At 41.1% G+C, this 23,283-nt stretch overlaps 1 protein-coding gene across 1 annotated transcript in view; it reads right to left on the bottom strand.

The window, feature by feature from the left end:
* LOC131037523 (uncharacterized) overlaps nucleotides 1-23,283 on the bottom strand; it is a 229,658-nt gene that overhangs the window by 77,314 nt on the left and 129,061 nt on the right. The window contains exons 4-7 of the mRNA XM_057969681.2: nucleotides 21,654-21,715; nucleotides 21,277-21,507; nucleotides 21,041-21,162; nucleotides 20,644-20,782 (exon numbers count right to left, since the gene is read on the bottom strand). Of these exons, the coding sequence (XP_057825664.2) occupies nucleotides 20,644-20,782; nucleotides 21,041-21,162; nucleotides 21,277-21,507; nucleotides 21,654-21,715 (554 nt within the window). The remainder of the gene's footprint in view (nucleotides 1-20,643; nucleotides 20,783-21,040; nucleotides 21,163-21,276; nucleotides 21,508-21,653; nucleotides 21,716-23,283) is intronic.

Below are 23,283 nucleotides of genomic sequence, written 5' to 3'. Positions count from 1 at the left end.
GCTCTATATGTTTGGTTCTTTCATGGAAGACTGGATTCTTGGCAAGTTTGAGAACTCCCTGATTGTCAGAGAACAAGGAAGTCGGACCTGCTTGAGATATTTGCATATCCGCAAGCATCCGGCGAAGCCAAACTGCCTCACAAGCTGCCTTAACTGCTCCCTGATATTCTGCTTCTGTCCAGGAGAGAGCCACAGCCTGCTACTTCTTACTAGTCCAAGTGACTGCACCAAATCCCAAACTGAACACATATCCAAAGGTTGATTCCCTGTCATCAACCGAGCCTGCCCAATCTGAATCTGTGAACCCATTGAGTCTAGGATCATGACTCCTAGTGTAAAGAAGTCCATAATCAGAGGTGCCTTTCACATAACACAGCACACTCTTCGCTGCTACCCAATGATCAGCCTTGGGGGCTGTCATGAAGCATGAAATGTAGCTCACTGCAAAACTGAGATCAGGTCTAGTAGCAGTAAGATAGATGAGACTGCCCACTAGTTGCTTGAATTGTGTTTCATCTATAGGAGAAGAATCAGACTTGGCTGACAACTTCAAGCCAGTCTCCATAGGTGTGGAAGCAGGTTTGCAATCCTGCATTTGAAACTTGTCAAGCAAGTTCCTGGCATACTTTGACTGAGAAATAAAAATGCTACCATCAGTTTGCCAAACCTCAACACCTAAACAATAATGGAGAAGCCCCAAATCTGTATATCAAAAGCCTTGCACAGATCCTGTTTGATTTGTGCAATCAAATGTGTTGAACTGCCAATATGATCAAGTCATCCAAATAGACAACAAGAAAGAGAATATCATCACCAGAGTGTTTAATATACAGATTACTGTCAGAAGGGCAACGCTGAAAACCATGAGCAACCAAGTACTGATCAATCTTAATGTACCATGCTCGAGGAACCTGTTTAAGCCCATAGAGTACTTTCACGAGTCTACATCTTGATGTTCTTTGTCGGCAACCTTGAAACCAGGAGGCTGCGTCATGTAGACTTCTTCCTGCAACTGATCATTGAGGAAGGCACTCTTAACATCCATATGATGGACTTTCCATCCAAACTGAGCTGCAATAGCGAGAAGAAGACGAATGGTACTCATCTTGGCAGTAGGAGCAAATGTCTCCTCATAATCAATGCCCTCCTGCTGTGTGAATCCTCAAGCAACTAATCTGGCCTTGTATTTATCTAAGGTACCATCTGCATGATACTTGACATTATAGACTCATTTGCAGCTAATGGGTTTCTTCCCTGGAGGAAGATCAGAGAGAACCCACGTGTTGTTCTTCAGAAGGCTTTTGTATTCTACAGCCATTGCCTGTTCCCACTCTGGAATCCCTTTTGCTTCGGTATAAGTATGAGGCTCATAAATACTATGAATGTTGGCCATGAGAGCAAAGTTAACTATATTTTGTTGCTTGCTCTTATTTTTGGAAGATCTACCCTCAATGAGCTCATCAGGATGAAGATCAATGATGGTCTTAGCCCACCACTTAGGTCGGAGAGTAGATGTGCCAACATCAGATGGAGGAGGAATAACTGGAACTGGAGGTGGAAGAGGATCTGGAACAGGTGGAAGATTAGCATCATCCGAAGCAAATTCAAGTAGTGCATCATCAAATACAGAATTTGCATCATCAAATACAGAATTTGCATCATCCCTCCTATCAAGTGAACCAAATGGAAGACGAACATCTAAATCAGAAGCCTTCAAAGGTGGATCCTCAGAATTCTACTCAGAGGAGGAAAGCTGAAATGGTCCTCGATCTTCATCAAAGACAACATCACGACTGAAGATGAGATGATTAGTGTCTACATCAATCAACCGGTAGGCCTTATGGTTGTCACTATATCGTGTAAACATAAACTTCTGACTCTTGGAATCCAACTTAGAGCGCTTCGCATCTAGAATCCAAACATATGCAAGAGAGCCAAAAACTTTCAAATGACTGATCCTGGGTTTGCGACCAGTCCAGGCTTCCTCGAGAGTCTTCCCTTTAACAGCATGAGTGGGAGACCAATTAAGGAGATAGACTGCAGTAAACATTGCTTCTGCCGAATACTTCTTAGGAACATTTTTGTTTTCCAGCATAGAACTAGCCATTTCTGTAACGGTGCGGTTACAACGTTCTACAACATCGTTCTGCTGAGGGGTGTACGGTGTGGTTAACTGACATTTTATGCCATGTGTATCACAGAAAGTGGAGAAAGTAGTAGAACAAAACTCCCCCCTATTATCAGACCTAAGAGCAATAATAGAACAACCAGACTCTTTTTCTACCAAGGCCTTAAATTTCTGAAATACAGGAAACACATCTGATTTTTGTCTAAGAAAGTACACCCACATCTTACGACTATAATCATCAACAAAAAGTAAGAAATACCTACACCCAGTAATAGAAGTAGTATTCATTGGACCACATATATCAGCGTGGACCAACTGCAGTACCTTAGATGCTCGCCATGAGTCACCATCCTTGAACGGTGTCCCGTGCTGCTTCCCAACCTGACAAGCGTCACAAACTCGTTGATTCTAAGTTTGAATTTCAAGTAAGCCATGTACTAAATCTTCCCGAACAAGATGAGCAAGATAATGAATGTTCAGGTGACCATATCGCTGATGCCATAGACGGGAGATAGAGGAGGATTTTGCTGCGAAGGCATGCTCAAGGTAATCACCTGTATCCACAAGTCTATAAAGACCATGGTCCTCAATACCAACAGCAACTGTAGTGCATGTCGCACAATCAACAATAGAACACTTATGTGCACTGAAGATGACATCAAGCTGAGGAGAATGCCGCATAATCTGACTCACAGAGAGAAGGTTCAGTTCCATGCCAGGAACGTAGTACACATTGAGGAATATGAGATTCCTCCCACCAGATTGTATCTGAACGTTGCCCTTGCCAACAACGGTGTACTCCTCACCTCCTCCAAAAATAACTGAATCAGTATAGGGAGTGAATTCTATAAACCAATCACGCCTATGAGTGAAATGAGGAGAAGCACCAAAATCAATATAACAAGCAAAAGATTTCACATGGTTTGCAGGTCTTTTAGCCATGAAGGCGTAAAAGGCAAACTCTTTCTGCTCTGTGTGCTCAGCGACATTGGCTTTAGGCTGAGACCCTCCCTTCTTTCATTGTTTAGAAGCTATCTGAGTGCGACAATCCTTAATCAGATGGCCATATTTGTGACAATAATTGTATTTTTCGAGCCTTCCTGTGACTGACTAGAGCCCTTCGACTGAGAGAACTGAGATGACTGAAATTTGCCTTTATCCTTGTGAAAAAATTTGGCTGCAAATGCTTGCTCAAAGGAGGATGAAGTGGCACCGCTACCAAACTGTTGTTTCCAGTGATCCTGCTACAGAAGTTTGGTGCATAACTCAAGAAATTTCAGATCAACATTCGTAGACGTAATGTTGAGAGTCTCTATGAAGTGATCATAGGATTTTGGTAGACTTTTGAGGGTTATGACTACCATATCCTCTTCCTCCATTTTCCAACCAATAGCTTCGAGCTGATCTCAAATGTCCTTAATCTTCGTGAGATGCTCCTGTAAGGACATGCATTCATCAATCATGATGAAGAACAACTAGTTCTTCAAGAAGAACACTCGACTTTTGTCAGATGTCTCATGCAACTCCCTCAAATGTTTCCAAATTTCTAAGGCTGACTGACCAGAAGGGATCTGAGGTAGTTGGTCATCTGTGACAAAGAGCTTGAGAAGCATGACAGCTTCCCTATTGCAGTCATCAAATTTGTCTTGATCGGCTCTGGCTGCAGAAGGACAAGATTCTTTTCCCAAGACAAGATTATCTAGGCGGTGATATTCGAAGATTGTCAACATGCACTGCTTTGAGGTGTTATAACTTTTGTCGTTGAATCGCTGACTGCCTTCCAACATCAAGTTGGTCAATGATGCCATTTGCACGTTTCCCTATGCATGGAAAACTAAAAAATCAGAGAAGAGGCAACAGCACGAGATACAAAGTGCAAATCCCAATGCAAAAAACAGAGGCAGATTCAGGTACAGACTTCAAAAAACGAATGAAGTATGGCTAACACAAATTTTAAGAAGATTTTCCGGTTGACCCAGAAAAATCTGAAGACAACCCAAAAATCCTTACGAAAAACCCAGAAAGAATCTGAAATCAGAATTGAAATCCGCTGGCACAAAATTTGAGGCACAGAAAACGATGCACCCACAAAATTCTGAAAATAGCTCAATTGAGCTCTCAAAAAACCCACCAAGAATCTACAATCAGAAAAAAAAACGACTTGATCTGAAGGGAAAAAAAACCTAGTCGAAAATACAGATTTCCGTCCAAAAATGGCAGAAAAAATTGCAGATGGGAAAAAAAACAGATTCGCGTTGCCAAATAAACCCTAACCATCACAATTTTGGATGAAAATCACGAAATGCAGAGCCGCCATAGGTAAAAAACAACGCGAAATCCATCACAACGCAGCAGCAAAAAACTCCATGAAAAAACCTGCAGGTTGTGCAGACAGAGAAAGATCGCGCGAAATGAAGGCGCATTTAGAGAAAATCGCCCAGAAAAAAGATCTATTGAGAATGAACTACCATAAAAAAACGAAATTTTTAATGACCCTGCAAAAAATAGCCCAGCAAATGTTTTCCAAAAATCTTTTAAAAATTCTGAAAATCGAAATTGTTAGAAAAACGAATTTCCCAAGGCTCTGATAACATATTATGAAAGTAATTTGGTAAAAACTGATTGTTGTATTTACGAATGATCATGAAGATCATTATAAAGAATTACAAAGAAATACAAAATAGAAAGTTCCTAATAAGAAACTAAAATTACAATATATTACATTATTGAGCATTAATAACTTAGGAAACTATAATATTAATATGTTGTAGACCCTGTTGAGAGTTGCGTGGAACCTTGAATAGCTGCTAGTTAAATGTGATTATTCTACAAGAACTCAGTCATATTTCAGTCTACTATTATCCAGAGGAATGGAGCATTGATTTTGTTTGTATTCAGCCTCTTTCCAAGAAGGTATACTGTTGCTTAGAGGTCAGAAACTCAGTTTCTTGCCTATATAAAGTGTTATTCAACAGCAATCTAATAAATAAAGTTTCATACATTTCAAGGACAGTCCTCTGTTATTTTTCTGATAGTGCAGCAATCTTTTCACCATTTGAGTGTGACAAACATTGTATAAGTTTTTTGAAAATAATGCAAAACCCTGCAACATAAACTCTGTGACACAGATAAGATAAGATAAGATAAATTTATTAATGTCCAACAAAAGACCACCAAGTGGGTCCACGGGACTGCTAAATGCAAGAAAGGGCAGGGACACCAAACGGCAGCGCCCGAAGAAAAGCGACAACAAAACAGCAAAGACCAACGAAACAAGACAAACCACCGACAGCGGGGAAAGAAAGAGAGGAAGAGGGGAGGGGAGTCCCGCATTGGACTACCCAAACCCTCAACCGCATTACAAAGTCTGCATTGTAGAGAAGAAACTCAAGACAAAGGGGTAATCAATTCTGGCGCCTCCTGGAAGGGGACGAGGAGCACCACTGCTGGAGGGATCCATGTTGTTGAAGGGTACACCGCTGCTGAAGGCTACACCTCCTAGAGATTGCCGGCTGAATATGGGTGGAGCCAAGTTGGCGCTTGGTCCCACGCACAGAGTGAGTCCCGGGGAAGAAGGAAGTAATAAGCTGGCAAGACTTAACAGTGTCGTGAGGTTGGTGCTGAAGTGAGAGGTCCCGGAGCCTGATAGCTTCCTGAATATAGAGATCAAGGCACCTTTGGTCGATGTATCTGAAAAAAGAGGAGAGGGACTGAACTCCTCTGAAAAGGCAGTAGAATCTACCTATGATCTCATAATAAGAGGGGCGACGAAAGATGAAATGCTTCTCAGTCTCAACCTCACCCATACTACATAACTGGCAAATCCTTCTATCTCTGTCTAACTAATGATTGGTCTCAATGCGAAGATGGTGAGATCCCATACGAAAAGAACCCATGGGAATCCGAAGAGAATGTGCCCAGTGGTGGGATAAGGAAGAGGTGTTGTCGGGTAATTAAGCAATAAGACATTTAATGTAATTAGAGTTAATGACAGCAATTAACCCGTCGGTTGTCGACAGTTGACACCGGGTAACTGACCGGTCACCTTTATATATTAGCGAGTCCTTGGTCATGGGGACAGAGTTAGTATGGTCATTGTCATTGTACTGACATTATTATGAATCAATGAAGATTTGAGTTTCTCTATATTTTGTCATGATGTATTCTGTCATGTCTATTATTTCTGCAATGCATTGAATTACACTTTATTGGCAAAACATTTGGCGTCGTTGCCCGGACAGACTCGAGAAAAGGAGCGGATGGCGTACGGACGCGATGGGCCTACCCGCGAGCGAGATTAACCCTAAGGTGGACGACGCACGAACAGAGCTCTACGACGAAGAAGATACTACAACGAGGGAATTTTCAATCCTGCTTCAGGTGGCCATCGAAACCTACGTCCGAAGAGAGGCCACGGAGGCGGAAGTTCCAACAAGTGCCGTGTGGACCGCACTGGAAGTTAGCCCTACGGTGAATCAGTTGATGAACCACCTCCCCCGATTGCTTGCACAGCGGGCTCACCTAGAGGAAATTGCTTGTGAAGAACGACGCCAACAGATCCTCCTACAGTATGAAGAAAACAACCGTCGTTGGGAAGCGCAACAGGATGGCATGCGACGGGACACTTGAACCTTGAGCCGTATGGGACGGAATAAAGAACACTCATTGTAATAATTATGTCATATTGTTGACATAGACTTGTATCCCACAAGATGAATGAATAAAAGTGTTCTACTTTTTATATGTCGTCGTTATATATAAAGCCGTACAGGAATTAATGCCCAATACATTGAATATAGACAAAAATAAGCAAGAGTATATAGATGAATGTGCAATAGCCCAACATGCCTTGATCCTTGAATAGCAAGCGGAAAGGAGACGGAGGTATAAGCGAAGGGAGGAGGAACGCTCCGAAGGGGACGGTGAGGCCGACAGCCACCCACGGAGTAAGGAGGAGTTACTTGCGGAAACCCGCCGCAGGATAGAGTGTACTAAATCTCAGTTGAGGGACTTGAGGGACTTGTCACGCACACCAGAGGCTAGGAAAACTCCACGGAGTGGGGAGGAGGCAAGGGAGGGAGAAGACACCGGGGCTGCCAGGAGTGTTGGAGGGACACCGGGGCACGGCGGTCAAGCACCTCTTATAGGATCTAACCCATCCGAAGTAGGACAGCAGCCACCAGTAGTAAAAAGACAAGGCATGGTGCAAAAACAAAAACTTCCAAAGTTCCATGGGGATGGGAAAGAAGACCCTATCCGCCACTGTCGCACTTGTGAAACAATTTGGGGAGCGAATGGTGTTACCAATCCGGACGAGTGGGTAACACAGTTTCCCGCAACCCTAAGGGGCGTGGCCATCGACTGGTTCTCCGATACGGAGAAGGCTAAAATTAGCACATGGCCTGACTTGAAGAAGGAATTTCAAGCGGAGTTTCGTCTCCTAAGAGACGATAATGAGATCGTAGCCGAAATTTACAGCACGAAACAGAGGAAGAACGAGACGGTTCGAACCTACAGCCGACGGCTCAAAGAGCTGCTAGGAAAAATGGAGAACCAGCCTGCAGACGGACTGAAAAAACGGTGGTTCGTGGAAGGTCTGAAGACGTCTCTTAGACGGAAAATGAAGATCGTACCTCCCTCTTCATATATCAACGCCTATAATAGGGCAATGGATTTAGAAAGCGAGCAGAAGACGTCCAAGAAAAAGAAAAATAAATCCTCATCAGACGACGATTCCTCTTCTGACAAAAGCAGTAGCAGTGATGACGAGTCTAATCGCAAGGTACGGGCTCTCCAGAAAGATATGGAGCGAATGATGAGAGAGATGAAGGCGACCAAAGGAAGCACAAGCAGAGCCGACGAAGGGGATTTATGGTGCACGGACTGCCGTAGCGACGGACACACCAAGGGGTCTTGTCCGAAGAAAGCATTTTGTGATATTTGTCAGATCGTCGGACACCTTACCAAGGAGTGTCCGTACAATATGAGGACCCGTAACCAACAGGTTCTCTTTATGGAACCGTCTGTGCCAGCCGACACGTCCCAGCCGGCAATCAACAACGCATCGCCTGGTGGCTATCGGAACAACAGGCGAGGAAGAGGCAATAATAATAATACTAATAATAGAAGCCGAATCCAATACGACGCTAAAGGGCGGCCGATGATACAATGTCGAGCTTGCAACCAATGGGGGCATTTTGCCAGGGACTGTACGACAGAGGAAGTGCCACAAAAACTTTGCAAGTGGTGCGGTCCGGGGGACCATGACGATGGCAACTGTCCGAAATCTGGACTGAATTTGTTGAATGTAGAAACGGAGGATGTGCTCGCCATAACAAGATCCAAGACGAAAGCGGCCACTTACCCAGATCCTCGTACGGAAAAGGCACAAGCGGAACTGGAGAAGGAGATGTCGATGAACAAGGACGCACACGGGCTTGCAGGTACTTCTCGCTCTGAAGCAGAAACAAATATTATAAACCAACTGCTACAGGTCGAGATACCCGTCAAAATGAAGGATCTCCTGGAAAGTATGCCACACTTGCGGATGGCACTTCTGCAATCCGTACTGATAACCCCAGTCGGCCGACCAACACATGGAAGGGACAACCTTGACGAGATGGTGGCAGACCCATTAGCCCTGACGATCAACAATGGTAGACACCCAGCAGTGGTGGAAATGGGTATACTGGGCACCATCTTGACCGACACCATTGTCGACGGCGGGTCGAGAGTAAATGTCTTGCCAGAGGAAACATGGAAAAAATTGGGCAAACCTACTCTCTGGCCGTCCACCTTTAATTTATTGGGAGCAGACCAACACGGCATCAAGCCACTTGGCACACTCATGGCGCAGCCAGTGACAATCGGAACACAGCCGTTCATCTTGAACTTTGTGGTCATCCCATTCAAGAAGAAGGGATATGATGCCATCCTTGGCAGAGGCTGGCTGGTAGCGGCAAAAGCAAACCACAATTGGAAAAAGAACACCTTGTCCATGGAAAAGGCCAGCAGAAGATATATCATTGACCTCAAAACCCAACTGGTCAGTGAAGAGTTGGCATCAGAGTCAGAGTCCAACGGGGACGACGATACGAATGAAGGGAAGGATGGCAGAGAACCAGATGACGAAGGCATTTTAGGAATTCAAGCCTGTTCTGAGGATGAGACGGATTCTTTGAGAGGGCTCTTCCATTGGCAAATGGAAGACTATGAATTATTGTACGGGTGCAATGTGCTGGAGATCGAAGAAGAACCTGACGAGAACGAGTTCCCGCCAGAGTACGGACAATACAAGGAAGGGGATGCCCCTGTGGATGACACACCAACGCACCAGTTCGACAAGAGTAAGCCCATAAGGTACGAGGAATCCGCACTTAAAATTACAAACCTTGGAGAAACTTCAGAACAGAAAAATATTCTGGTCGGCGACGACTGGAATCCGGTCTTGAAGACGGCGGCATTCAAAATTTTCACAGAGTACAAGGATGTGTTCGCCTAGACGTATAAAGACCTCAAAGGGGTACCACAAGAACTTTGTGTACACTGGATCCCTCTGGTTCCCGGAGCCGTGCCGGTACGGAAGCGGCCATACAGGATGAACAAAAATTATGCCGCTAGGGTAAATGACGAAATTGACCGCATGCTCGAAGCAGGAATCGTCTTCAAGGTCCAGACCAACGAATGGGTATCACCCATTGTGATATCCTTGAAAAAGGAGGCCGATCAAATAAGAATCTGTGTAGACTTCAGGTGTTTGAATGCTGTCACAATTAAAGATCCATTTCCCATACCATTCACAGACACCATCCTCGAGGAAGTAGCGGGCCATGAAATTTATTCATTTATGGCTGGATTCTCCGAATATAATCAAATTTCCATTGCAGAGGAGGCCAAATTGAAGACCACCTTTGTCGTAGAAGATGGCGTCTATGCATACAACCGGATGCCATTCGGGTTGTGCAACGCGCCAGCTACCTTCCAACGGATAATCCTCCATATTTTCGACAAAATGTCCGTAGGAAACTTCAAAGCATTCTTGAACGATTGGTCCATTTACAGCACGGAAGAGGCACATCTCGCAACACTTGGCGAATGCATGGAAAGATGCCGACGAGCCTGCCTCGCCCTAAATCCCAAGAAATGCAGATTTATGGTGCCTCAAGGCAAGTTACTAGGGCAAATCGTCTGCAAGGCCGGACTGAAGACTGACCCTAACAAGGTACGGGTCATTGTGGAGATGGAGGCGCCCGATGATGTCACTGGCGTCAAGTCATTTCTTGGACACATTGGGTATTATAGGCGGTTTATTAAGAACTTTGCCCAAGTATCATACCCACTTAATATGCTGACACGAAGGGGGGAGCCATACATCTAGGGGACGACCCAAGAAGAGGCTTTCCAGGAGTTAAAGTCACAGTTGGTAGGTGCGCCAATCCTGACATATCCAGACTGGGACAAAGAGTTCCATGTACATGTCGACGCATCCAACTTTGCCATAGGGGCCACACTAGCGCAGGTTGGCAACCACGGGCTGGATCACCCAGTGTATTTTGCAAGCCGACTCTTGTCAAAAGCAGAGAAGAATTACAGCACGACGGAGAGAGAAGCCCTCGAGATGGTATACTCTGTCCAGAAATTCCGACATTACCTATTGGCGACACCATTCACATTTTATGTGGATCACCAGGCGTTGATGTATCTGGTGAACAAGCCAATCATCTAGGGGCGGATTAGCCGATGGCTGTTGCTGTTACAAGAATTTACATTCAACATCATTGTCAGACCTGGCAAGAGCCATGTCATCGCCGAACAGCTATCACGGATCAAGTCTGGAGAGTCGGCCGAAGGTGTTAACAAGGATTTTCCGGACGCCCATCTCTTCCGCATTGTCGTCCTTCCTGCCTGGTACACGAGTGTGGGCGAATACCTATCAACTTCAAAATTTCCTAAGGAAATGTCGTCAAGCGAAAGACGAAAACTTGTACTAAGAAGTAGAACGTTCCAACTTATAAATGGCCTTCTCTACAAGATGGGACCTGACCAGATCCTACGACGATGCGTCTTGGAAGACGAAATCCCAGGATTCCTTAGAGAAGCACATGAAGGGGTCGCAGGAGGACACATGGGCCCAGACACGACGGCAAGGAAAGTCTTACTAGCAGGCTTATGGTGGTCGACAATGCATAATGACACCAGAGAATGGGTGACAAGTTGTGATACATGTCAATGCGCTGGATGACCGTTAAAGAGGGATTTTATGCCACTCAACCTGTCGAATGCTCAAGAATTGTTCGAAAGATGGGGGTTAGACTTCATTGATCCGTTGAAACCAAGTCGGGCCCGACGATGTAGATACATTGTTGTGGCGACCGAATACTTGACCAAATGGGTCGAAGCGAGGGCCTTGGCAGACAACTCCGCCGTTAGTACGGCGAGATTCATTTATGAACAGATTATCACCCGGTACGGAATACCTATACAATAAGTCCATCCCTCGGCTTCAAAAAGTGCTTGAAAGGCCATCTTAGGGCAAAGACCCCCATGGGGATTGACCCAAGTAGTATGGATAAACTGTCTGTAAATATCGGTTCTAACACATCTATTAAGCTCTTGTCTAGAAGGGAGGAGATGGTGAGGAGAACCAAAAGAGTACTAGAAGGGAGGGAGATGATCAATCTCAATCCCAATAGAACCAAGAAGAGTCGAAGCCTCCGCAAACCAGCCACGAGCCCACCTCGAGGACCTAGAGGCAGCATCTTAGTTGACGGAAACCTATCAGTATCACACTCATGCAAACTATTTGACAAAATCTTAGTTGTGAAAATGTGCAAAAACTGGGTAAAAAATCAGCAGAGGATTTTACAGTCGAACATATGTTTGGATTCGCAATATGTTTTATGTGATATACATAAGTTCATATAGTCAGGCAAAAGGCCAAGAATACTAGTATTTGTAGAATGGGCATCGAATCTTGCACAAGCAAGAAGGATGTAATTGTGCCAAAATCTAGTGTTCGAATATATTCAAAAGCAAGAGCAAGCAAAAGAAGCAGCTGCCCTTGGAACAAGTCATCCTTTGGCAAAGAGATGACCTCAATCAAGGAAGCCCATCTTTCACAATCTCTTATCATTCCTCAAATTGTGGTAGAAAACCACCCATTTTTGGCCATCCATGAACACAAAACAAAGGAGCCAGTGGAAAAGGCATTTCAAATGAATCCTAGGAAATTAAAGATCAACACATTGCAAGATGCATCTATGCAAATGGGTTGTCTTTCAACATTGTTCAGTCACCATATTGGTAAAATGGTGATGAAAACTAATGAGGCCTTGAAGAGCTATAGGACTCGATTTTTGAGAAGGTACGCAACACCTTATAGAAAGGGGCATAAAAATTGTAGACAATTTACTATATAGTCCATTAGGGGTTCATGGGCTGAGATAGGGGTGTCCGTTGTTTCCGACGGATGGAAGGATGTCAAAAATTGCCCCTTTACCAAAGTGATTGTAGTGTCCGCTAAAAGAGCTATATTTTGAAATCCATGGATTGTGAGGGGCAAGTAAGGATGCACAATTTATTTAAGACATCCTAATAAGGGCCACTAAGCACGTAAATCCTAAAAGTGTTGTCCAAATCCTAACAAGCAATACAAAAAATTGCAAAGTGGTTGGCTTGTTGTTTGAGGCACATTATTCACACATCTTTTGGCCACCTTATGTTGTCTACTCACTCAAACTAATGCTGCAAAAGTTGGGCAAAAGAAATGACTCATTCAAATAGATATGTGTAGAAGCCAATGAGATCCGAATGCTCATCACCAACCACTATATGCCACAAGCCATATTCAAATCATTGTCAAAATTAGAGTTACTAAAGGTTAGTGAAATGATAAAAAAATCGACTTTAGTAATTTATTTTTTAAATTCCAATTATGTTTTCTTAATTTCACCAAACCCATTTTGAGTATGATCCATTCTATTGACATGGATAAGCCATATTTTGGATGTTCATTTTGAATATGATATGTTCTATTGATATGATGGCATCAACTCAATGATTGAGAAGATTGAGACCATCATAAATGAGAAACAACGAGATCCTAAAGAAACTTTCTTCAACACAAGTATAGACAGTTCTTGTTAAGTGGCGGAATAAAATGACTGCTCCACTTTGTCCTTTACCTTTCCATTGATTCCAAAATAATAAAAGGCTCCAAGATCCTTTCTTTGCCAAGGATGGTTGCATCATACAGAGATTAAGATCAACGAAGGGTACAAGCTAGCATTTGCTATACTCTTACCCGTAACCTAGTAACTATGCTTAAACACTACGCTGCACTATTAGTGCCAACATTCAAAGCATGGGTTGCATAGAATGCATCGGCCATTGGTCAAAGGATCTAGCTGACTTAGAAATTACACTAGATCAATGAAGGAATCAGACCCATCAATGTGTTGTCCTCATTTTTGTTTCCAAAAATGAAGGACCACTACAGTGAATTTTTTATGAAAAAATGAAAAAAATTACTCTATGGCACGCTTCCCGAGGCAGAATTTTGACTAATCTTTGAACTAGCTTAATCCTCAGTCCATTCTCAAACTTCGTTTCGAATTTCGTCCAATTCTGGATTCGTTTGCTATGCCTTTCCTTCAATTTCGGGTTTTAAAACTCAAACTGCAGGTGGAGAATTTTCTTCAAACTGCAAGTTTTAATGATATTCATTGTTATGGTCTTTGTAGGGGAATTTTTTATCAATTACATGTGCACTTTTATTTTAAATATGTCACTTGTAATTTATTTTAAGTTTCCCCTTTGATGTTTTTATCTTTTTATTGTTTTTTGGTCATTTTTTAGTTAAAATAGGGATTTTTTGGCTCAACTGCAAGTAAACTTGCAGTTTGATCAAAAAACCCCTACTTTAATGGTTTTTGCATGTAATAGGGATTTTAAATCCCCATTACATATGTGCAAGTGTTTCTAACTTGTTGTAGGGATTTTATTTCCCTTTTACAAGTATTTTAAACTTGCAGTTTGCTCCAAAAAACCCGATTTTGCCTTGCAAATGCATTTTTGAAAATAAAACTTGTCATTTGTCCAAAAAAACCCAATTTTGGCTTGATAAGTGAAAAAGTGAAAAATAAAACTTGCCATTTGTCTTAAAAAACCCGATTTTGGCTTGATAAGTGAAAAAGTGAAAATAAAACTTGTTATTTTCTCTCTAAAACCCGATTTGCATGAAAAATCGATCTGTTGAAGATTTCAAAGCAATTTTTTGTGGAGATTTTTTAGAGAGGAAAGGCGTTTTTGCTTCTACCCTATTTTCATGCAATCATCAACATCTTTCATGCCAAATGGAGGTTATATTGACTGGTTTTTGGAGCTAAATCAGCAAAAACGTGGTTCTTTTAATCCACATTTTGGGCGTTTTTTACTTCATAAATCTGCAGTCTCCTTAAGCGTTTTGCCTTTCTCTACCTAGGCGTGGAGGGTGAGGGGATTTTCACACCATTTAATGATGCCGTTGGAGTTTATAATGATGGCCACGTGATTCCCTTTGGCAACGGTTTTCAACCTTTGGAAACGTTTTAAAACATTTGGCATCATTGCTTCTTCTTCTACCTTGGCGTTTTGCTCTAATAAACTTGGATGCACACTCTCATTAGCATTTTGGTCCTCCAAGTTTGAGATTGCTGCTATATTTATCAGTTTGGGGCATTTTTACAAAAAACGTGATAAAGGTTTGACATCCCGGATTGCTCCTTTTCACCGGTTTTGCTTCTTCATTTCAAGAATTGTTGCTTTATTGGAGAAGCATTTTGCATTTTTAAGAAAGGTATGTTCTCTTTCCTTTCTCCCCTTCATTTTATTATTTTCTTGTTTTCTTTATTTTTCGTTATTAGTTGCATTTTTGGCATGTGATGTTCTTCCCCTAAAAATTGGTTTTTGTGAAAGAAATCTTCCCCTTAATATGCAATTGTTGAATTGCATTGTTCTTCTCAAAATTCCCTCTTAACTTGTATTCGGGATTTTTAATCTTGATTACAAGTTCGCTGGAAATTCTTGTTCTTCCCCTACGGTTAAGGAATTTAATCATTTTTGGTTAAAATTCCAAGCTTGAAAAGTGTGAAATACCCCTCCCTTGCAAATTCGGGTTTTAAAAACCGGATTACATGTTGAAAAGTTCTTCCCATTTTCATGAAAATGACTTTCCCAGATATTCCCATTTCTATCCATTCATGTTCTTCATATCCGTACTTTCCATTTCCATCATTTTCCGCAAGTCAAAATCTCATTTTTCGTCCATTTCTCCATTTTCGAATTTACAAGTGTACTTGTATTCAGGTTTTAAAACCCCGATTGCATGTATGTCTTTTCCAACTTGTATACTTGCGAAAATTCTCCCAAGATCCGAAATTGGTCAAAGTCAAGATTTTCCCATATCTCCCCTCTTCCTCTCACGAAACCGTGAAATTCAAAAATCAAAGTTTTACCCATTTGAAGAAGGAAGAATGATATTTGCAGCTGACTATGATGTTGCCTTAACTCTTTTAAGTCTTCATCACAGCATTCCAAGTTCACAATCAATGTCAGATTTGTCGGCATCTCCAACTCCAAAGAAAATGAAATACAAATATGACAAATACCAGAATGAGGTTGCACCCTCCCAGGTTTCTTCTCCTTTGGATCGCATCAGGGACACGAAAATAGGGCACGTTGATATGGCAGAATTCATCAACAGGGTAGAAGATCCACAGGATAACAACTTGCAGCGGCTGTTGGACAGCCATATCCATCATGCATCTTCTTTCCCAGTGGCTGCCCTAGAACCTGAGTTTGTTCTTGCATGCGCCCATCATTTTGACAAAGAGTCAAGAGTCATCAAAAATGATGATGGTGAAGCTATAATTCGTCTTGATGCGGATACAATCGAGAAGGTCTTCAAAATACCTCCTGCACTTGTTTATATGGAAATCACCAAAGAAAGTGCAACAGAGTATTATGTGAAAAGGGAAAAAGATTGCAAGCGACACATCAATAGGTGGATCCAAGAGCCACGTCCTTCCTTCTCAAGATGGGCAAAGTTGTACCGTTGTGATTTCAAGTGGGAGATAGGAGACACCATCACTCTTTTCAGCAGGATGTTGGGCCTTGAGCACTCCAATGTCTTTGAGCCATGGATGTATCAATTCATTATGTTCATACGGCAGTCGCATCACATTTCATGGGGTGAAATCATCAGTGATGCTTTGTGCAAACAACTTGCAGCAGTTCCTACCACTATGACCTTCTTCATGAATTCTTATTTGGTATATTTAGCAGCGTCACTTAGACACTTTCCAGGTCTTTCTACCAAGGGTGATCGCTCGCTTATACCAGTTTGGGAATATTATGACCAGTTGCCATTGAAACCTAGCAGACTGCATTTCAGAAGAGTCCAAGATGCATTCTTCGGATATTTCATGTGTCAGTTTGACGTGGATCTCAGAAACAAAAGAGTATCAGATGAGGCATGGGTCAAGGTGTCTGAGTATGGGTGTTTGTTCCTACAATTTCCCACCTTCACCTATATGAGGATTGGATGCTATGATGGTCAGCCATACATGCTTCCAAGATACCCAACTGATAAGATAATTCTTATGGAGTTGGGAAGACAAATCATGGTTGTTCATACTTTTCAGTCTGCTAGACACAAGGTTGGAATGGGGATCTCTAGCACAAACCCATTGAAAATTGGTCGATACTCCCTTGTCACATCTGTGAAGGCTAAGGCCATGGAGGCTGAATTGCAGGAAATCAAGCTTAAGAGGTTCAAACCTAGAGCTGATTTTGATTATAGAGGTATGAAGGAGAAGATCAAGAAATCCTTTGTGCATGTTCATCGCATTGAAGACATCTGGGTAGATCTCCGCACGGAAGCCGAAGTTTTGAAGATGGATTACTGCAGGCTCACTGTTGAGCAAATTGTTGACTTGAACTTGGCGGATATCCCACAAGGGATGATCGATGACGAGCATATACTTGATCCTGAATACACTTCACGAAGGGTTGAGGAAGCTCCACTTCCTTTGATCCAATGGTCACACAAGGAGTGCGTCTCCATCCTTGACAGATTTCAGCCTATCTTGGCCAACACTAACGCATGGCTGAAAAGTAATGCTGTTAGACTTATCAAAATCAAGGTTGGTAAAGAAGATGATTCTACGGGGCCTCTTGGACGGAAGTCTGAGATTCAGATTGATAACAAGGAAGGTGCTTCATCTTCAGGCACAAGGATCAAGTTACGAGTTAGTTGTGCAATAGTGCTTCCTCCTGAGGAGACGACTACTCGTGGGAAGGAGAAATCACGGTTCCATGTTCGGGTGATCGATCTAGATAATCCAGAAGAGGGGCAGCAATCTGACGATGCATCTAAGTCTCCAGTTTCAGACTCGCCTCACGAGGTCATTCCTCCAGTTTCCATTGAGACGCCTCTTTCTCCTCCTGATTTGCTCGTAGATGAGTCTCCTCAGAATACAGTTCCCATTTCAGCATACGAGCCTTCTCCTGATCGACAACGAGAAAGTGTGTTGAAAGTTCCTGAAGATAATCCCTGTTGCATTCAGTTATCAGAAATTGATACTTCCACTTTTGGTTTTGAAGAATTCACGAGGCAATCTTCATGTCCATTGGTAACTAAGCAAACCGTGGTCGCTATTCAAACAGATATTCCTCCTAGGGTGACCACGGTAATTCAAACAGAAACTGCTTCTCCTTTGCCTACGGCTGCTACTGGAAGTGAATTGATGACTTTGCCTCCATGGCTTAGTTCTTTCACCCCGAAAAGGAAGAAGCAAGAGATCTCACCTGATGCCTTTGACTACCAGCAACTCAAACAGTCCAGATCCAAAGTTGCTAAGAAGGCAAAGACTATCTCTAGGGTAACTGTTGATAGCAACAAGATGAAAGTAGCTGAAATTGTGGAACCTATTGCAGATAAACCACTTGATGAAATGTCAGCTGCTGATTATAAGGTTACAAGGGTAGAATTGGGCAAGCAAACACATGAGGTCATTAAACATGATGCTCAGTTTTCTATTGCTTCACTAGTGCAAAGGTGTGACGATCTTCTTGCAAAGAAAGACAAGCTAGAAGAAGAAAACCGACAGTTCATGGCAGCCATTCATAAAATCACAAAACCTGCTGCTGAAGGGAGTAACTCTATAGGTTCTTCTGGTTCCCAAGAATCGATTCATGGAGTGGAAAGGGCTGCTCAGAAATTACAAGCACTGGATTCCTGGGTTGATTAGCTTCATGATCAATGTATACAAGTGGTAAAAGACATTTTTCAAATAGTGTCTAAGTTGGAAACCATTGAGGAGACACTGGAGCAGACTTCTAACACTTTCAAAAAGAATCTGGAAAGTGTTGAGAAAAGTCTGGCAATCTGGCGTACCATGCCCCAACAACAGCTGAGTATTTTGCAGGAGCACGCCATCATCTCTTCCAGGGTCATGTACTTGGAATTTGAGGAACTCATGGAAAACAAGACCCTTGTTCTTAAATCCCTCATTGAGGAGATCAGTGATGCAAGGAGATTCCGGGATGAAGTCTATCGAGGTATTGTCTCACATTGTGAAAGGGCCTCTTGCAATATAGTAAGTCAGGATGGAGAGCTGATTCCAGAAGAAGAAGTTCTTGCTGATTTACAGATTCTTGGCAGCTTCAATTCAAGCATTGATGAAACACCAAGCCTTTTTGCATGAGATCCAGTCTATCCTGGATAAAGACAATTCCGCACTCCTCCGCTATCACGACACTATTGTGAAGACTATGGTTGTTGCTAAGAACACCCATGAACCGAATCCCCGAGGAACTACAAACGAGCATCCGGAAATTTCAGGGATTCGTGTCTTCACAAAATGCAACTTAAGTGTTTTTCAACACTTAGTTGAATTTTCCCTCTTTTGTAATCTTTAGTTGTAATTTTGTTTTGACAAGTTACATGTAAAAGTAATTTTTGTAAAATGCAAGTTACACATTACTTGCACTTTTGTAATTACATGTAAGGCAACTACAAGTTGTGTCCGATTAGGACTGTAGTTGGAATAAGTCTTAGTTAGATAGAGTAACTCTTAGTTAGTTAATGAAGTCTCAGTTATTTATTGAATGAGTCTTGGTGGTTGAGAGAATCTCTCAAGTTAGTTAGGATCCTCCCACCTTTTTCTCAAAGCTCCTCTTCTATAAATACTTGAGAGGTCCATTGTAAAGATATCTTTTGGAAAGCAAGCAAAAACTCTGCCAAATTTACAGCAAGAAGTCTTTGAGCTTATGAATGTGAATTGAAGGTTTTGGAAGAATAATAAAGAAGGATTACTCAAGTTTTGAGTCTTTGAGCTACACGTTTGAGTTTGAATCTTTTTATTTCTTCTATGCAAAGTATTTCTAAAGGAACTTAGTCCAATCTGATTTGAAGTCTTTGAGCTGCAAGTAGAGAAGATTAATTAAAATAGGAAAATCTCTAGAAGGAGCAGCAAGTCTTTGAGCTTGCATCTATTCTTGAGGAAAAGTTACAGTTTGATAAGAAATAGCAACAAGTCTTTGAGCTTGCATTAGTTCTTGTCTTTGTGTTGAAAGAATAGATTATTTCAGTCTTTGAGCTGTTATCTTTTATTCGTTGTAAAATTTAGTATAGCAAAGGGTAGATAGGACTTCCAATAGTCAAGTCTTTGAGCTTGATATTGCTGTCCCGTCCCGAAAGAAGTGACGGGAGTCTTTGCGCTTCCAGGAAACTTCATTTCCTTTCTCTTATTTCACTTGAAAGTGGTTATTGCTGTTATTCAATCACTATCCTTTTCTGTGAAGAGAAAAGGATATTGTCTTTCTTGAAAAAAGAAGAAAGATTGCTGTCCCATCCCATTTTATTTTCCAAGTTGTAGTTAGATAGGGGGAGCCTTCCCTTAATTAGGAGAGTTTTTACTCGTGTGCTATGGTTGAAACCACAATTTTGTATATTTCCCCAAGTGTACAAAATTTTCAACCAACACAATGCACACAATAAGCCCAATAGAAGCACCTTTGCTAGCTTGGAAAAGAGAGCCATGAGCTTATAAATGGTGAATGCCCAACGTTAACAATTTAAACAGAAGTCACTAAATGATGCTGCTTTTATGCTTAAATCTTTACACTATTTGGGTTGTATGCTCTCATTTTCCCTTGGAAGAACTTATTTTTTAAGTCAGCTTGGCCCAAATAGCTTCCTGTGTTAAAATAAAGACAGGAAAATATTTCTTTATTCATCATATTTGGGACTTGTGCATATATACAAGGAATCATATTAATAAACTGGCAAAGACAGAATTGGATTTCAAATGTAACTAACAAGAAAAAATAAAGCTGCATTTGTGGAAGGCATAAAGTAAAAGCCTATAAAACAAAATATAGTCAAGACAGCTTTGAAAATACCTTCATACCATAAAGTAAAAGTCTATCAATTATGATATAGTCAATACAGCTATAAAGTCAAAAAAGATTACTTGATGAGCAAGCGACATGCCACTCAAGGCTGCAGCCTCTAAGCTTGACCCTAGCAGCCAATCTCCACAAATTCCAGCTCTTCCATGTGAGTCAAATATGCATGGAATACCTGGAGTGTTTGTTGGAAGAGCTGCACCCCTGAGGAATAAGTAACCAAATTAAACATAAGTTTTACAGTAATCAAGACTTTCTATGTTGTTCCATATTCTAAGATGCATGAGAAAATAGAAGCATGAAGAAGGGGAAGATAACATTCTTGACAGAATCTTCTTTTAGCTTTAATGAAAAATTATGGCATTGTACATAACAATACAAACTAATTGAGCGGAAAGCAAGCATAATTGCAAATAGAGGATGCATTAGTCATAAGAGATTGGCAATATCTGGTGACATTACCAGAGTTGTACTCGACTGTAAAATGGTCTTTGTAATGACCCCTCTTGTAATCCTAAAGCAATCTCAATCCCTTGAAGCATTTCTTGCTTCACTTTATCTGCTTTAACATTTGGAATATTTTCCTATAAAAGAAATAAATATATATTAGGAGAAGTAGAACCATAATCATTGTAAATTCTTCAAATCATAGTGAAATTACTGACAGAAAAATTGCAGACATGAATAATTCTGACAACCTGGGGAACTTTGTTCCTTTTCCCATAGGCAGCCGTGCTGAAAAAGGTCCAGCAATAAGGACCATGATTTTGTGAAGGGAATAGTTTCTTTGTGTTGTTTGCCATCCATGAAAGAGCATCAACTCCCCCAACGAAGGCTCCTTCAAATGGGATGCCTTCAAGACCTTTTGGAACAGGAAGTGGCTCATCAAATGCAGCAATCAAGGCCCAGATAGAACTCAACTCCAGCCTCTACACATGGAAAGTGTTTCCAGAGTGAAAAATCCTTAAACAAAAAAGAGCCATGGTAAGTCCATTCCTTGGCTAAACATTTGCATGGTAAGGAATTTTCAGCAGGCTGTTGATTAGAATAGACAAACTAATAGGAAAAACTTTACCTTCATTTGTTTTGCAAGGAGGGGTACCCCAGATGATGCAAGCAACCGATTGGCACATTTTCCTAGCAAAACATCAAAGTCCTTGATGTAAACTTTAGATTTAAAGTAGCAAATAGGATCTTTATTATACAAAACATGTATTATGAAACAATTACTCAACTAATTCAAAGAAGTAAAACAGTGAACATAAAGTCCAAAAGCCAAAGTGTAACATGTTGAATTATTGTCATTGATGTCAAAAGGCAAGTAAAGTGTGCTAAATTTATGGCACTATTATCAAGACATTGTTCGGCAAAGGAAGAGAAAATGGAACTGTTATTTAATTAATTTGTCTTGGTACCCAAGTTGACGAGGCAAATTTAAGTATTAAATTGCACGAATAATTGTTTATTTCCTACAAGGGCTGACCCATGTCTAGTGCCTCTTTCTTAGAGATTAAAATTGCAATTAAATAAAAATAAAATGGGCAACACCCTTAAGAGTGGTGCCCAAATGTGAAAATTAATATTTGTTAAAATCAAAGTTGCATGGATACGGATATGGCCATTTTTTAAGGCCCCCAATATGGATAGGATTGGATACAACATTCATAAAAAACACATACACATATTTAACACAATTTTCTAAGTTATTAGAAGAGATTTTCATTACTTTAAAAGCAATATAGACATATAATTTCTACATACATAATTATAAGTTGATTTAACAATTTACAATATGCAAAAAATAGTAGAGTTGCATTGGAAGATAACCCAAAAAATAGGTCACTGAAATAGAAAAACATTTTATTTGTCTTCCTCATTTGATGTAGGTTTTGTTTATTTGTTTTGCTTATACCAAAAAAAAACTGCATCCAATGCTAACAAAGGTATGTGCCTCCTGTTATTTGCACCATCCCAGAGAAATTTCCTTTATTGAGTCGTTAATTTCTATGCAGTACATTTAGGGACTTCCAAAATGACATCATGAAGATTGGGATCGTAGAAATCATTGATTTTAACATCGTCATGTGGCCGGCCAAAGAAAGCCAGCGGCCTTTCCACTGTTCCGTTTTCTTTTTGCATTTGCTAGATGTATCAATCCATAAAGAATCTCTGATAATGTTGTTGAAAAGTGACATGCCCAGATAGGTGGACACGAGCTTGCCCATGTTGAATCCCAAAAAATTGGAAATCCTTCTTTCACCCACATTTCCAGTATTAAAGAAGTAGATTTTTGTCTTTTCCTTGTAATTAGCTGACCAGAGGCCCTTGAATAATCATCCAATACGCCTTATTTATGCTTGCCTCCTCCAAAGAGTACCCATTAACAAAATGTATCATCGGCAAACAGTTGATGTAATATAATCTGAATATAAATCTGAGTTTAGTGAAGAATTTCTTTTATGCAAATAAAGTTTTAGAATTTTTTGTGCCCTAGTTTTGGAAATATTATTATTTTTCTGTTATCCCTATTTGGGGATATTACACATGCCATGGGAGCTTGTAAATGACATTTCTCTAGCCATTGTTGATACAAGAAAAAGCAAACTGATATGTCAGCATATCTATCATTTTCTATCTAAGCTAGCAAAAAATAGAACAAAAATAGAAAATGCAAATTTCCTAACAAATGGAAACAAAATAATGTG

Source organism: Cryptomeria japonica, chromosome 6 (genome assembly GCF_030272615.1).
Source record: "Cryptomeria japonica chromosome 6, Sugi_1.0, whole genome shotgun sequence".
NCBI lineage: Eukaryota > Viridiplantae > Streptophyta > Pinopsida > Cupressales > Cupressaceae > Cryptomeria > Cryptomeria japonica.
This window is presented reverse-complemented; position numbering and strand designations above follow the sequence as displayed.